General features: G+C 52.5%; 2 protein-coding genes across 3 annotated transcripts; one reads left to right on the top strand and one right to left on the bottom strand.

Annotated features, from left to right (window-relative positions):
• Positions 1-2,454: 2,454 nt before the first annotated feature.
• On the bottom strand, positions 2,455-7,196 carry LOC121359412 (zinc finger protein CKR1-like). 2 transcript variants are annotated; one of them, XM_041478355.1, is made up of 3 exons: positions 7,083-7,196; positions 6,309-6,452; positions 2,455-5,798 (listed from the first exon to the last, which is right to left on the bottom strand). In XM_041478355.1, the coding sequence occupies exons 2-3, from the start codon at positions 6,394-6,396 to the stop codon at positions 4,483-4,485; spliced, it is 1,404 nt and encodes a 467-aa protein (XP_041334289.1). In that variant the 5' UTR covers positions 6,397-6,452; positions 7,083-7,196; the 3' UTR covers positions 2,455-4,482. The 2 variants fall into 2 exon arrangements, with proteins under 2 accessions (XP_041334289.1, XP_041334290.1); XM_041478356.1 differs by having other exon boundaries at positions 2,455-5,795.
• Positions 7,197-10,306: 3,110 nt separating this feature from the next.
• IL4I1 (interleukin 4 induced 1) lies at positions 10,307-15,323 on the top strand. The gene is made up of 7 exons (XM_041478358.1): positions 10,307-10,350; positions 11,997-12,211; positions 12,729-12,841; positions 12,989-13,190; positions 13,546-13,614; positions 13,856-13,989; positions 14,179-15,323. The coding sequence occupies exons 1-7, from the start codon at positions 10,338-10,340 to the stop codon at positions 14,981-14,983; spliced, it is 1,551 nt and encodes a 516-aa protein (XP_041334292.1). The 5' UTR covers positions 10,307-10,337; the 3' UTR covers positions 14,984-15,323.
• Positions 15,324-15,622: the final 299 nt, after the last annotated feature.

Here is a 15,622-nt window from a genome sequence, read left to right as displayed (position 1 = left end):
GATGATCTCAGATCCTTGAGAGTAGGGTGAGGTGGGGGCAGGCATGCAGAGGTTGTTTTGAGCATCTCCGTAGGATTTTGGGGACGTCTGGCATGAGGGGATGAGAGTTTAGGGGTTTGGGGGTGGTTTCCACAGCATCAGCTTCTCTGCCGTGTCCCCGCAAGTGTTAGAATTCCACTCCAGGAAGCTGAATTCAGGGGAAAAAATGACTCAAAACCTCCAGACGTAGAAAAGCGACCCCAAAACCTCCATCAGCCCTTTCCTAGGGGATTTAGAGATTTTACATCCCTACTGGGAGCAATCCCTCCTCCATGAGACAGATTGAGAACACAACAGCACCATTTAGCTGCTTTTCTTTAAGTTTCCTCACTGTCCGTGATGAGACTGGCTTCGGGGAGGAAATACTTTGCCACCATACGGTGGGGAAGGGCAGAAATTGGGGTCAAAAATGGTAAATTCAGGGTCAGAGCGGAGCTGCCCTCTTCCAAAATGGCGGCCTCGCCTTCAGGTAGGGCGCGAGGGAAAATGGCCGCGGCCTCCCTCTCCCCATTGCTGCCCGCGCGGCCCAGCTCAAGATGGCGCCTGCGGCCTGAGGCCCTGGGCGCCATCTTGGGTGAGGGCAGCCAGCCACCGTTGCCAGGCCGACCTGAGTGGGGGCGAGGGGAAAAACGACGTTTTGTCCCCCAAACTCCTCGTGGGGGTTCTTAGCACATTTTGGGGGGTTATTCTTTGATATTCCCTTGATGGAAAACTCCTTTTTTACCTCAAAAATCTGCCCTTTTTCCTGTTTCAGACGGCCGCCGCACTGGGGCGTCCTGCAGCCCCTTTCCCTCAGCCCACAGTGGTTAAAACACCCCCAGTGGTTAAAACCCCCCCACTCCAAATTTAGGGGGTCACTCCGCAGCCCCCCACAAGCAGAGACTGTGGGGTTCACCCCAGTCCCCACGGAGGGGCGGGAGAACCTCAAAACCACTTTTTAATTTTTTTTTTTTTACATTTTAGGGAAAAAAAACACACCCACCAGGACGTTAAAGAGAATTTTTTTTTCACTGAGCAAAGTGTTTTTGGTTTTTTTAAATTTCCGCCCAGCTCTGGCCGCCAGAGGGCCTCGGCCATTGTGCAGAGCTCTTTTCTGCCTCTTCCCCCAACCCTTTTTTTTCTTTTTTTCCTTCTTTTTTTATTTATTTTTTTTTTAAATTCCTTCTTTCCTTCCTTCCTTTCTTCCGTTTTCTAACTCTTATCGCTTAGGATATCGGAGAGACCCGGCTCATCTGCTCCCCACGTGCGCGTCCCCACTTTTTTTGGGGGGGAAAAAGGGATATTTTGGGAAAAAATAAAGGGGCAGGGGGGTGGGGGGGCTTTGCCGACAGCACCTCCCGAGCTGGACCTGCAGGTAACGGGAAGATTCGGGTTGGGATGTGGAAAAAAAGGCAGAAAAATGGCTTGTTTTTTCCCCATCCCCGTCCTTCCATCCTCCCCTCAGGGTCCCGGATTTTCCTCCCTCCAGTCCCAGGGAAGGGGGAAAAATGATAAAAAAATCCCCACCCCAAAATCCACCCCGTCCTTCCCCCTCGGGGGGTTTCCTTCAGATGCGTCGACCCCTTTTATTTCCATTTATTTTAGGAGGATGGCAAAACACCGAATAAATGAAGTGGCATGAGGTGCTGGTGGGGGCTCCATCCGCAGCCCCCCACAAGCAGAGACTGTGGGGTTCACCCCAGTCCCCACGGAGGGGCGGGAGAACCTCAAAACCACTTTTTAATTTTTTTTTTTTTACATTTTAGGGAAAAAAAACACACCCACCAGGACGTTAAAGAGAATTTTTTTTTCACTGAGCAAAGTGTTTTTGGTTTTTTTAAATTTCCGCCCAGCTCTGGCCGCCAGAGGGCCTCGGCCATTGTGCAGAGCTCTTTTCTGCCTCTTCCCCCAACCCTTTTTTTTCTTTTTTTCCTTCTTTTTTTATTTATTTTTTTTTTAAATTCCTTCTTTCCTTCCTTCCTTTCTTCCGTTTTCTAACTCTTATCGCTTAGGATATCGGAGAGACCCGGCTCATCTGCTCCCCACGTGCGCGTCCCCACTTTTTTTGGGGGGGAAAAAGGGATATTTTGGGAAAAAATAAAGGGGCAGGGGGGTGGGGGGGCTTTGCCGACAGCACCTCCCGAGCTGGACCTGCAGGTAACGGGAAGATTCGGGTTGGGATGTGGAAAAAAAGGCAGAAAAATGGCTTGTTTTTTCCCCATCCCCGTCCTTCCATCCTCCCCTCAGGGTCCCGGATTTTCCTCCCTCCAGTCCCAGGGAAGGGGGAAAAATGATAAAAAAATCCCCACCCCAAAATCCACCCCGTCCTTCCCCCTCGGGGGGTTTCCTTCAGATGTGTCGACCCCTTTTATTTCCATTTATTTTAGGAGGATGGCAAAACACCGAATAAATGAAGTGGCATGAGGTGCTGGTGGGGGCTCCAAAATACATAAAAATAAAGGGAAACATAGCAGGAGGGATCCGTGCCGGATATTGGCCGTTTATTCCCGACATCAGTAAGTTATTCAGAACCTGCAAATCCACCCTTTTCCAACCTCTCTTCCAGGAATAATAATAAATGAATAAAAATTAAAGGAATGATTGGGATCCTTACACACCTGCTGCTTCCTGAGGACGATGAGGAAGGGTGAGGGGAGCAACAGGAATTTGCTTTTCCATGATTTTTATAAAGGAAAGCATCAAATGCTCTTCCTATAGCTGGGAAAACTCCAGTTTTTCCCCTAAGGCTCAGGGGATAATGGGGAAATGATGGGGTGATTTATCCTTTTTTGGGCAGGAGGAGCGATTGCTGAGGGGGTTTGGGGGTGATCTGAAAAATTTGTGACAGGATTCTCTGGAAAGAGATTCCTAGACTCTGGGGATGGGCACCCAGGGTTTGGTGCATTAGGAATGAGTTGTGTGGGTAAAATTTGGGTGAAAATTAATTTTAGGCTCCAGATCTCTCAGCAGAGCCTTGTCTGCAGATGACAGAAACTTCTTCTTCCTGGGAGGCGTTTCATCCCTTTTCTTATTCCTTTATTTATTCCTTTTTAAGGAATCTTTGAGTTTCTTTTTTTCCCTTTCTGCTTCTTCCTGTGTATTAATTTTTGGGAAAAAAAGGAAAATTCCCGAGGCAGCAGGGGCAAAAGGTGGGAATTTCCTGCAGGACTGTGGGGCAGAAGAATGGACGGGTTTGTTCACCACCTGTCTCACACCCAGCTTGGCCTTGCCATTGGCTTATTAGGGAATAATTACCCATTAAATTTAAAATTACCCTGATCCTTTCTTCTGGGTTCCCAGAGCCCGGCCATGAGGTGGAGCTGGGGTGCTCAGAGTCCCTCTCCACTTTTGGGGACACCCCACGGCCAAGGTGGGAGGGGGGTCTGTGCTCCTCCCCCAGGATGGGAAAGGCCTTGGGGGGCCCAGGATACTGTGGAATGAGGGTCAGGGTGGGGATGTGGGCTGAGGGGGTGGCAAGGGAGCACATGGGGGCGCAGCCAAGAAGGTTTTGGGCGGGCACAGGGAAAGGAGAGATGGGGCAGGCTGAGGGTGGATTTGGGGAGAAGTAGATGTCATTCGGGCTGGTGGGGAGACACTTTTCCCTGTAAGCCTCCTCATCCTCTGCTCTACTAGTAGGGGGGTGAAAGGGGGGGGAACATAACTTGGGTGCATGGTAGAGTGAAAACACACAGGGAACCCTGTTCCCTGGGGATTTTTGGAGCCAAACAGCTCGGAAAAGAGCCCTGGCAACCTGTACCCATCACCAGCACAGCTGGGACCTCCCCAGACTCCTCTGGGGGTGTACAAAGGAACGGGTTGGGATGCATTAAGGTGGGAATGCTGGAGAAGCCAGGCCAGGTTTCCTGGGCTTGGAGTGACAGTTAATAAAGTAGAAGGCAGTTGAGCCAAAAAACAAAACCCCTCCATATGTGTCTGCGTGGTTTTGATTCTGGGGAAGAAGAAAGTGCTTGTGCCTGGAGCAGAGAAAGCATCAGAGCACAGGGTCGGAGCACAAAGAGACACAGGTGTCCATGAGGTGTGGGGCTCCCACTCGATTCCTGCCCTGTGCCAGCACCTCCTGCTCACCCTGAGCATCTTGCCCCCTCCATCCTCTTCTCCCGCCCGCTGGCAGCACAAAGTGGGCGCAACACCACTGGATTTTTGTATCAGAACCAGCCCTGGTTCCCCCACCCTTCCCTGATGGAGCCAAGCGCTGTTTCCTTTGGGAATAGGCTCCTTCTCCCCCAGCTCGTCCCTTTTCTGGGGTCTGGACTGCAGCAGGTGCAAATGTTCACCCATTGCTGTGGGGAGACACCAGGGCAGATAAATCTGTGCCACAACAGAGCACCCCTGTCACCCACCCCAGTGCCCTTCAAGTGTCACTTGTTGTCCTTGCTTGTCGCCAAGACAAGTTTTCCCTCCGTTGTGTCTTCACCTCCATCACACCGAGGGACATCTGAGTCCTTAGGGATCCTCGCTGCTCTGAGCTGCAGGCGTGTCCCCAGCGAGCCGTGTCCTGGCAAGGGGCGAGGGCCCCGCAGCCTTGGGGAGGTGGCTGCGGCGGTGCTTGGTGAGATGCGAGCCCTGGCTGAAAGCCTCGCCGCACTCGGGGCACTTGTAGGGCTTCTCGCCGGTGTGAACGCGGCGGTGCCGCTCCAGGTGCGACGCCCAGGCAAAGCCCTTCCCGCAGTCGTCACAGGTGTAGCTCTTGTGCGCAGCATGGCCACGCTGGTGCACCAGGAACAGGGGCGCTTCCCCGAAGCGCTTCCCGCAGTCGCCGCACTTGTAGGGCCTCTCTGGCGAGTGGGTCTTGCGGTGCTGCAGCAGATGAGCCTTCTGGGTGAAGCGCTCGCCGCAGCTGCTGCAGGGGAAGGGCCGCTCGCCGGTGTGGACGCGCCGGTGCCGCTCCAGGTGGGACGCCCACACGAAGCCCTTCCCGCAGTCGCTGCAGCGGTGCGAGTGCTCCCGGCGATGGCACCGCTGGTGCCGCGCCAGCGCCGGCCCTGCCCGGAACAACTTCCCGCAGTCGCCGCAGCGCAGCGCCTTCCTGCCCAGGTGCGTGCGGCGGTGCCGCGCCAGGTCGGAGCTCTGGCAGAAGGTCTTCCCGCAGGCCGGGCAGCGGTGCGGCCGCTCGCCCGTGTGGCTGCGGCGGTGCTTGGCGAGGTGCGAGCCCTGGCTGAAAGCCTCGCCGCACTCGGCGCACTCGAAGGGCTTCTCGCCGGTGTGGACGCGCCGGTGCCGCTCCAGGTGCGACGCCCACACGAAGCCCTTCCCGCAGTCCTCGCACTTGTGAGGTTTGTCGGCGGCGTGGCCGCGGCCGTGGGCCGCCAGCTCGGCCGCGGCGCCGAAGCGCTTCCCGCAGTCGCCGCACTTGTGCGGGCGGTCGCTGGCGTGGCTGCGGCGGTGCTGCAGCAGGTGCGAGCTCTGGCTGTAGGTCTCGCCGCACTCGGGGCAGCCGAAGGGCCGCTCGCCCGTGTGCACGCGCCGGTGCCGCTCCAGGTGCGACGCCCACGGGAAGCTCTTCCCGCAGTCGGCGCAGCCGAACGGACGCTCCCGGGCGGGGCCTTTTCCACGCAGGGGTTTGACACAGCTGAGTTTGGGGAGCGTGGTGGGTTTGGGGGTCCCAGGGGGGACGGCTTTGTCTGGGCGCTTCGCTTTGCGCCTGTGGGAGCCCAGGGGCTTCTCCCGCTCCAGGCTGTGGGATGAGTGTGGCCTGAGCCCAGCACTGCTCTCCGCTGCTCCTTTCTCCACGGCTTTTTCACTCACCAGCCCCTGAGCTGCTGGGAAAAGGGAGAAGCAGGAAGAGGTGAAAGCGTGAGGAGCAGGATTTAAAACAATGGAGTAGCAACAGGATTCTCCTTAAAAATTTCACTTTTTCACTCACCAACCCCTGAGCTGCTGAGAAACAGGAGAAGGAGGAAAAGGGGAGGGTGTAGACCTGATTGGAGCAGGGGTAGGATATAAAACAATAGAGCAACAACAAGATTCCCCTTAAAAATCTTGTTCTCCCAGAGAGGAGGAAGAGAGATACAACACGGACCTGATCCCAGTTTGAACTGGAAATGTGGACGTGCCAGGGGCACTCCAGTGCCAGAATTTTCAATTTAAATTAGGAGAGATCAATAACATTTTCCTGAATAAAAATAATTCAGGAGAGGGCTGGGGCTTGGGAAAATCCCCCTGGAAACTTGCCCAGATCCCTCCGCCCCTCTTCCCAAGCTGCTTTGCTTGGAGCAAGGAAGGGATAGGGGGACATACAACGAGGAAGGAGATTTTGGGGGTGTCCTTACCCAGGGACATGAGGGTCTCGTAGCTCTCGTGCATCACGTCGAGGTACAGGGCCTTCTGCCGCGGATCCAGCAGCACCCACGGCTCCATGGCAGAGGCAGCACCGGGACAAAGCAGATCCCTCCCTCGGGGCTCCCCAAAATCCCCTGCAGGGAGGAGAAATCCCTTGAAACCAAGGAATTCCCCACACACAATGCCTCCTGCTCGAGGCTTCACGCTTTTCCTCTGGTCACTTCGAGTTTTCATAGTCCCTGCATCCAGGACTAATCCCCAGAGCAAGGAGGGGACAGTGGGGCAGAAGGGTCCCTGCTTTGCCCCTATTTTCTGGCAGACCCCATCCCACGGCAGCCTCTTCCTCCCCGTGCCACCGGGGATCAGCGGCGGGGCCCTGGGGGGAGCATCCAGGAACACCCAGGAGCGTCCAGGAGCATCCAGGAGCATCCAGGAGCATCCAGGAGCATCCAGGAGCATCCAGGAGCATCCAGGAGCATCCAGGAGCATCCAGGAGCATCCAGGAGCATCCAGGAGCATCCAGGAGCATCCAGGAGCATCCAGGAGCATCCAGGAGCATCCAGGAGCATCCAGGAGCATCCAGGAGCATCCAGGAGCATCCAGGAGCATCCAGGAGCATCCAGGAGCATCCAGGAGCATCCAGGAGCATCCAGGAGCATCCCCACCGCTGCGGAGCGCAGGGCTCCCTCTCCATCCCGCCTGCCCCGTGCCCCCTCCCCAAAGGAGCTGCCGCCACATCCCCGCTCCTCTTTCTCCCCGTTTACCTGCCGTCCCCGCCCTCCGCGGGGCTTTTCCTTGGCAGAGGCGTCCTCCGTGGCCGCGGAGGGAGGGGGCGATGCCCAGAGCCCCCCTTGCAGCCCCCACACAATGGAGGCGATGCTCCGGAAGGCCAAGCGGGTATCCGGGAGAGAAGGGGAGAGGCTGAGCAGCAGCTCGGCTTAGCCAGAGCCCTCTAGAGGCAACGCAGCCCCAGAGCTGTCCCCAAACCTCTTTTTGTGGAAAATGTGCGCGTTATGACTGGCCCTCCGCAAGTTCTAAAATGAATATTGTGTGTGTTATGTTAGAAAGTTGTGCTGTATTAATTTTCTTAGGTGGTGCGTTAAGTGTAGTTTTAGGTAAAATTAATACAGCATAACTTTCTAACATAACACGTACAATATTCATTTTAATACTTGCGAAAAGCCAATCATAAAATACACATTTTTCACAGGTTGTAACACAATGTTAAAATAGAAACTATGCTATGTAAGGTACTCTTTTTAAAGAAAGGACTGGCACCAGATAGCAGCCACGGGACTCCTAAATCTTCCAGAGAAAGAGAATTTATTGCTTCCTTATCAGCAGAAAACTAACTTCTTCCCGCCTTGTTCAGTCAAAAAGACACCCAGGCAAAGTCCTGTGATTGAATGGAATTTCCTCATCGTGTGTGAGGTGTATGAATATGCAACAGGTGCTTATTTTTAAGGGTTAATTCTCTGTTAACGGGGGTCCTTTTTGGAAAAAAACTCCTCCCTGGTGCATTAATTTCTTGCATCATGCCCCCAGTCCCAAAAGTGTTGCCTCAGAGTGCCACGAGTACGTGCCACAGGTGTATCCAGGGAATCCTCTGGGCAAGCAGGAAGTGAAGGACAAGAAAAAGCTTTGAAAGGGCATCTTTCCTCAACAGGACCTGCCCACACCTCTCCAACCTGTGCCTGCCGGCCCAGACACTCATTAAGGCTAATTATCTCATTAATAAATCCACATGGGGTTTTTCCTCCCCTGTGCTTTCCGTAATCTGTCCTTTTTCATCTCCACAGGGAAACGCTCCCAGGTGAGCGCCCTCCTCCACTGCAGGTGCCCTCCAACACACCCACGATGTCCCACACCCCGCGTGGAATGAAACCCCATTTCTTTTTCCCACTCCTTCCATTAAGAAAAATCAGCCTTGAACCCAGAAAATACCAGTTTGGAGAGAAATCACCATCCCTTCTCCCACCCTCTGGTTCCCTGCCTTGTGATGCAACTGGTGCCAGGAAATTCGCCTTCCCGTAACCTTCAGGGAATCAACAGATGGCGGCAGGAAGATGGGAGGGACAGCTTTTGCAACTGGTGGGTTGTTGATGCCCGGAAAATAATTCCCCATCATTGAGGCTGATCCCAAAGCAACTGGTTGGGACACGCCTTAATCCAGGTGTTACCAGGACAATGTGAGACCAGCTGCCTTCACTCCAAACTCTCTGCTCTTCCTGGGAATGTGTATCCGTGCCAGTTTCGTTGTGCAATTCCCAAATCTCTTGGGGTTTGTTTTTCCAGAGGGAGAAAATGTGTGGTTTTTGGAGGTTCAGTGTTGACACTCCATAGGGGAACAACCAGCGAATCATAAAACATAAAACCAGACCCAAACCAAGGGAGTTTTTTCCCCAAAAAATTATACTTTTACTTTTTTCCAATCCAGCTGGTGGATCTTAAATGGAGACATGCTCCAAGACAAAAAAAAAAAAAAAAAGAAAAAAAAAAAAGAAAAAAAAAAAAGAAAAAAAAAAAAGAAAAAAAAAAAAGAAAAACCTTCAGTCCTTCAGTTTTTCTTAGAAAGAAACTTTCCAAAGGTGTTTGTCACCCAATTTTAACCAAGACAGCACGGTGACATCCATTTGGAAGGAGTCATCCCTGCCGTCATGAACTCACAGCTACAAAAACCGTCAAGGACCCCAAAAACATCCTGTGGCTCGTAGGATTGTAGCGTTCCATTGTGAAACTTCCCCACCCTGGGGGATGTACCGCCTGAATCCCAACACATATAATCTCGAGGTTTAATTACTTGGGACACCAGTTAAACACTGCAATCACTTCAAGAGCCCTGAAACTACTGCTTAATCTGTCTGTGGCCACCACCCTGCCTCACGGGCTGTGCTCTGTGGTTTTAAGGCAATTTTCTGTATTCATTGCATTTGTTGTAATTTTTCTATTAAATTGTAACTCTGGCTTAAAAATCTCTCACAAGGTATTCGTGTGGGGTTGGTTTCCCCTGCTGGTTTACCTTCAAACCAGCACGACCAGGAACAGGGCGTTGGGAATCCTGCAGGAACCACAAAAATACCCCCACACGCCACCAAAAAGCAAAACTCTGGGTAAAACCCGTGGCTTCTCCTGAGGAGATCCCTTGAACACAACACCACAAGCCCCCAGTTTCCCTGCCACAATTCCAGCTGGACTGGGAGATCCCATAAATGCAATCTGTGAAGACCCGTGACATGAATCTCCAAAATTCTACCTAAATTTTGTTTGACTGAATGTTCCTTCATCCTGAGATATTTTGTGACCATATTTAGTGGAAAGAGATGGCTCATCAGATTAGTTTATGGTGCATTGGCAAGTCCAGGGTCTCCATTCTGGAAAAACACTGATCTCATTTCTAGAAAAATACCCAGTTTTTGCCATTTCAGTGAAGCTCTGGATGATCTTTAAGGTCTCCTTCCCACCCAAACAATTCTTCATCCTCTCTGTTATAACAGAGGCAAGGTCAAGCCAAAATTGTCAACACCTAAGAGCACCCAGTAGATGAATTTTCCCCAGAAACGCTCATTTTCACCCCTGAAATCATATTTTGAATGCCAGCTCAAGGCCTCCCCGGGGTTCAGAAGGATGCCCGTGATGGTTGTACAGATTTCAGCGGTCTTTGTGCAATACCAGGAAAAAAGCCCCAAACCTGATTGTTCCCTTCTGGGAAATTGCTGCCTCTGGAGCAGGGTGCGGTCATTATGTCAGGGTAAAGATGATACACCCCAAAACAGTGGACAGCTGACTTTACTCCATTGAGTAAAGGGGGAAAAAAAAAAAAACAAACCAGCAGAGGAACTGACTCTGCTCAGTTTCTGGTTCCCCTTCTGATGACAAGTCACTCCCTTCCGGGTTGCACTGATTGACAGAGGGTTTTTTTGCAAGCACCAGGTTGCTTTTCTTTTTTTTTTTTTTCCCCTTAAGCTGGGGTATAAAATGAATTCCAATCTCAGCAGAGGATTCGTCTTCCTCCTGGAGAGATGACTGGGACTGGTGAGTGACTCCTCCCCTCAATCCTGAGATCTCAGTGGGATTTTTCCTGGTTTTCTTTCATCTTTGTTGCCTGGGTTTGGAGTTTTGTTTCCATCTCTTTGCCACCTCCCGTTTTTCCATCTGGATTCTTCCGTGGTCACCTGGAGCTCCAGACACCGTGGGCAGGGGGAGACCTCCCTTCAAATATGAGGTGTGGGATGATCCTGGTTTTCCAGGAAGCACAGGCACGAGCTTGGGGTCTCTGGGGGCCATCCTGCAGGATGCCTCCGTGCTCCAAGTTGGTGCTTTCTCCGCATCTTCCAAAAAACACCTGATGGAAGGTGGAGATCCAGCTGACACCTCCAAGAGCCGCTCCCAGGATATTTGCTGTGATCTCCAAGCAGGATCTCCCAAATGGTCCTAAAGGTTTTTTCCAACCCAGCTGTGATGATTCTGTGATCAGGGCAGGTCAATCCAAACTTATCCCACTGTTAACAGGACTTCTTAGATCCTTCCTAATTGTTTTTTACACTCGTGGTCGGTGTCTTGGTCAGCTCAAGGGGCTGTTGAAACACCTGCCTCAGGTGTGGGATGATGAAGGCTCCAAGGTGGATTCCTGACAGATCCATCCCAAATCTGGGGCTGCTCCAGGAAAAAAAAATCCCAAAAAAACACAATTCCCAGGGATTTTTCAGCAGTAAGAATTACCCAAAGTAGGGTTTCCAAAGCTTTTTGTTTTTCCCTGAAAGAGAACTGGCAGCACTCAGGAGAAGGAAAAGAAAATGAAAGTTGCTCTTTAGTTATTTTGAAAAGCAGAAACCAAAACCAGGAAAATCCCAAGGCGGGGGGGAGAGGGAGGAACGGGGGACAGGATGGGACAGAGTGTGGCTCTCAGCCCAAATTTTCTTTCACTGTGAAAATGTTAATTAACATTGTGTCTGTTCTGATGGAAATGGGCTGTTCATTTTGGGTCTGTTTCCTGCTCCCTGTGGGCATCTCAAAGACACAATAACTTTTAAGGAGAGGATTTTAAATTGGGAGGGATTTTTAAAAGGAGGGGATTTTAAAGGAGGGAATTTTAAAGGAGAGTAAAATTCTCTTCTCTAAAATTAAGTAGAAAATTTTTAATTGGGGAATTTTAAAGATAAATCCCATCTCTCTTCATCCCTCTAATTCAACCACCTTTCTGTGAAATTTTATCTCAAGCTCTCCTGTCTGTGCAAGTCTTCATCAGATCCATCTGCCCAATCCTGTCTTTTCCCTCCACCCTTCACATAAAAACTCCCCGAATTACCCAGGTATGGGAAAGGTCACTGGGGACAATGAGGTGCCTCGATTCTTTGCACATGAGTGACACTAATTACCGTTCTTGAAAGCTTTGGAGCTTATTCTAAGAAGGTCAGAGTCATTTTGGGAACTCACCACAACAGCTGTACAAGCAGAACATGAATATGGAGAACTAAAAAATCATCTATGGGCCGATTTCTCTTAGAATACGGGAATCGTCGTCACCGACGTCTCCTGGCGCCTTCCATGATGGGCCTGCTGGTGCCAGGGATTTCACAACCACCCCAGTTCCTCTTTTTAGGTCTTGGATACCACCATCCTTGGAGCCACTTTGTGCCAATGCCGTGTTATCACCTTCTCTTCTCTTCTTGCCTCCCCAGTCCTCTTCCAAATCCTCCTGCTCGCGGGTCTCCTGAGCGCCAAGCGGTTCCCGTGCTTTCCCGAGTATTGTCTCCATGACCGGGACTACGAGGAGCTGCTGCAGATTGTCCAGGAGGGGCTGGAGCCCACGGCCCACCCGGCGCACGTGGTGGTGGTGGGCGCGGGCATCGGCGGGCTGACGGCAGCCAAGCTGCTCCGGGACGCGGGGCACAAGGTGGGGATTCCACGCGGCCCTGCCGGGCTTCTTTCCCTCCTCTGAAGGTCCTCCAGGCTGGTGAGGGGGAAGGAAATGGCAGCGGGGTCAACCACAGTGCTGGAAGAAGGAAGGGAAGGAGATTTGTCTCCAATAATTTCCCCTGACGTTGCTTCACGCGAATCAAACATTCTGTCTTTAGGGCAGCAGAAATTCCAGGGGTTTCCAAACCACCCCAAGGCACCTGTGAGTCTCAAAGAGGGCTTGCAAGGCATGGAGGGACAGATTGGTGCTGCTTTCAGTTCGATCCTGAACCACCACGAGAACCTTCTCACCAGAGCTGGTGTCCACATGCAGCCCAGGAGTTGGGAAAGGAGAAACTGCCCCACAGGCAACACAGAGGGGTTTGGATCTACAGGTGCTTCATTTGCCATCTGAAGGGGATCTGTCCCACCCTCTGGACCTTGTTTTTGGGGGAGTTTCACTTCAAACAAGCCAAATTTCCCAAACGCTTCCAATCTCCACCCAATTTGTTTAGGTTACCATTCTGGAGAGGAGCAGCTGGGTCGGGGGGCGGATCCGCACGTACCGCCCCGAGGGACAGGACTGGTATGTGGAGCTGGGACCCATGCGCCTGCCGGGCAAGCACAGGTGAGGGGCCAGCCCACTTTGGGGAGAGAACCGTCCCCAGTGCTTCCCCGGGGTTCAGCATCTGTGCCAAGGGGACAAAATATTTTGGTGGCAGAGCTGAGGGGTTGGTTGTTGGCTCCTGGTGCCATCACTCTGCCCTTTTTCCAGGCTGGTCCGTGAATTCATCCACCAGTTCAACCTGAAGCTCAATCCTTTCATCCAGAACGACAACAACACCTGGTACTTCCTGAGGGGCGCTCGGGTCAGGGCTGAGGAGGTGAACAGGAACCCTGACATCCTGAATTACACGGTGAAGCCGTCAGAGCGGGGCAAGAGCGCCAGCCAGCTGTACCAGCAGGTCCTGAGCAAGGTACAAGGTGTCCCCTCACCTGAACGATGAGCTGGAGAAAACTTGGCCATAAACTGGGGAAAGACTCGGCCCTAAGGTGGGGAAGATCAGGGTTAATTTGGAGTCCAAAGCAGAGAGGCACGTTCAGAAACAAGGACAGGTGGTTGCAAAACCTCTCTTTGTCCGTAAAAAATCCTTTGGAAGGAGTCCACCAGGACTTGGGTGAGCAGGAAATGCCACACCAAGGCACAGCTGCCTGAAACTTGATGTACAGAAGCTCCTGGGGTTACCAAACCCTGAAATCTCAAGAGAATTTTGGGCAGCACTTTTGGAAACTGATCTCTTTCCTTTGAATATATCAATGTTTCTTCTCCAGGCTTTTAAGAAGTTCCAGACCACCGATTGCAGGAAGTACCTGGCTCAACACGACTCCTTCTCCACCAAGGTAATGGCTTGGGCTCGAGGGCAAATTTAATACCAGCTCTTGGTAATTAACCTGCTCTCCCTGCTTTGAGAATGGTCTGTCTGTGTCGCTCTAATCCCATCCTCTGTCACCTTTTGCATGTTTTTCCCTAATAAATGATCCCTTCTACTTAAAAAAGACTGAGAAAGGGGCCAGCACAGCTCAGTGGAGCCCTAGCTGAGCTAACAACCTCAGGCTGTGTCTCTTCTCCTGGGATCTCCAGGAATATTTGATCAAGGTGGGGGAGCTGAGCCGAGGAGCTGTTGAGATGATCGGTGACTTGATGAACGAGGACTCAGGGTTTTACCTGTCCTTCCTGGCCTCCCTGTGGGACTTCGACGTCTTCTCGGACGAGACGTGAGTGCTGTCCCTTCAGCCCAACCCTGTTCCCACCTCAGAAAACGCCAGAGTGATTCCAAGCAGGAGCCACTCGCGGCTCGATGGGGCCCCCAAGCTCCACAGGTGTCTCCAGAAGAGCTCAGGTTTTTTCACTCCCTAAACCTCAGCGTCCTTCCCACACCTCCCGCTTCTCCTCCTCCCTTCCAGTTTTGATGAAATCACCGGAGGGTTTGACCAGCTGCCCAGAGCCTTCCACAAGGCTCTGCCCAACGTCATCCAGTTCAACTGCACCGTGGAGAAGATCATGACGAAGGGCAACAAAGTCCGAGTGTTCTACCGCGCTCCGGACACGCTGGCCCCCACCGTCATCACTGCAGATTATGTCCTTGTCACCTCCAGTGCCAAAGCCACCAGGCACATCCAGTTCCTGCCACCACTGTCCCCTGCCAAGGCCCATGCCCTGCGCTCCATCAACTACGCGAGTGCCTCCAAAATTATCCTGGCATGCTCCGAAAAGTTCTGGGAGAAGGACGGGATCCGCGGAGGGTACTCCATCACCGACCGCCCCTCCCGCTTCATCTACTACCCCAGCCACAACTTCTCCAGTGGGGTGGGCATCATCCTGGCTTCCTACACCTGGAACAACGACGCCGAGTTCTTCCTGCCCCTCACCGACGAGAAGTGCGTGGACGTGGTGCTGCAAGACCTGGCGGACATCCACCAGGTGAGCAAGGAGTACCTGCAGTACACCTGCGACCAGCACGTGATCCAGAAGTGGCAGCTGGACCAGCACGCCCTGGGGGCTTTCGCCGCCTTCACCCCGTACCAGTTCGTGGATTTCTCGCAGGCCCTGTTCGCTCACGAGGGCCGGGTGCACTTCGCCGGGGAGCACGCGGCCCAGCCGCACGCCTGGATCGACACCGCCATGAAATCGGCCGTCAGGGCCGCCAGCAACATCCACCACGACAGCGGCGAGTGGTTCGGGAGGCTGGCGCAGAGGAGCGAGCTCTGAGCACGCCCCGGCCGTCCTTTGGTGGTGTGAATCTGGTGCTTTCCAGGAAAAATCAGCAGGAGGTGGAACAGAGCTGGGTGTCTCGGAGCAGGAGCTGGTTAAACTGTTAAAACTGGTCCTGGGGAGACGAGGGAGCACTCAAATAGTAAATCGGCGTTGTAAACTATTATATTATAATATAAACTATTATTATAAAATGGGGGTAGGCGGGAGCACTAAAACCAGCCAGTTTCAGGACTCTGCTGTTCCCCCTTGTCCACCGCTGTAATTCCCGGTTTATTTGCGTGCAAGGCACTTCATGGAATGACTAAGGAGAAATAAAGGTGGGAATTTCTGGTTCCTTCTGTCTGAGGGCAGTGCCGTCACGCAGAAATGTGATATAAATACATAAATGGCGTTGCCACATTCCAGCCCTTTGGGAAGTCATCACTCTCAGTTCCCGCACCCCAGAATTTGAGAGAGAACCCGGTGCTTCCTCACCCTCCTCTCCTTTGAGTGGTCCAACACCACCAATTAGTTAATCAACACTAATTCCTGTTAAGTAATTAACCATTCCCCACAGCACCAGTCAGGATGCGGTCCTGGCCTCTTCTACCTAAAGCGTGGCCAGCGCCAAGTCGGTCCAAGTACATCAAATAA

This window comes from Pyrgilauda ruficollis, unplaced genomic scaffold, assembly GCF_017590135.1.
Source record: "Pyrgilauda ruficollis isolate IOZ18807 unplaced genomic scaffold, ASM1759013v1 scaffold443, whole genome shotgun sequence".
NCBI lineage: Eukaryota > Metazoa > Chordata > Aves > Passeriformes > Passeridae > Pyrgilauda > Pyrgilauda ruficollis.
This window is presented reverse-complemented; position numbering and strand designations above follow the sequence as displayed.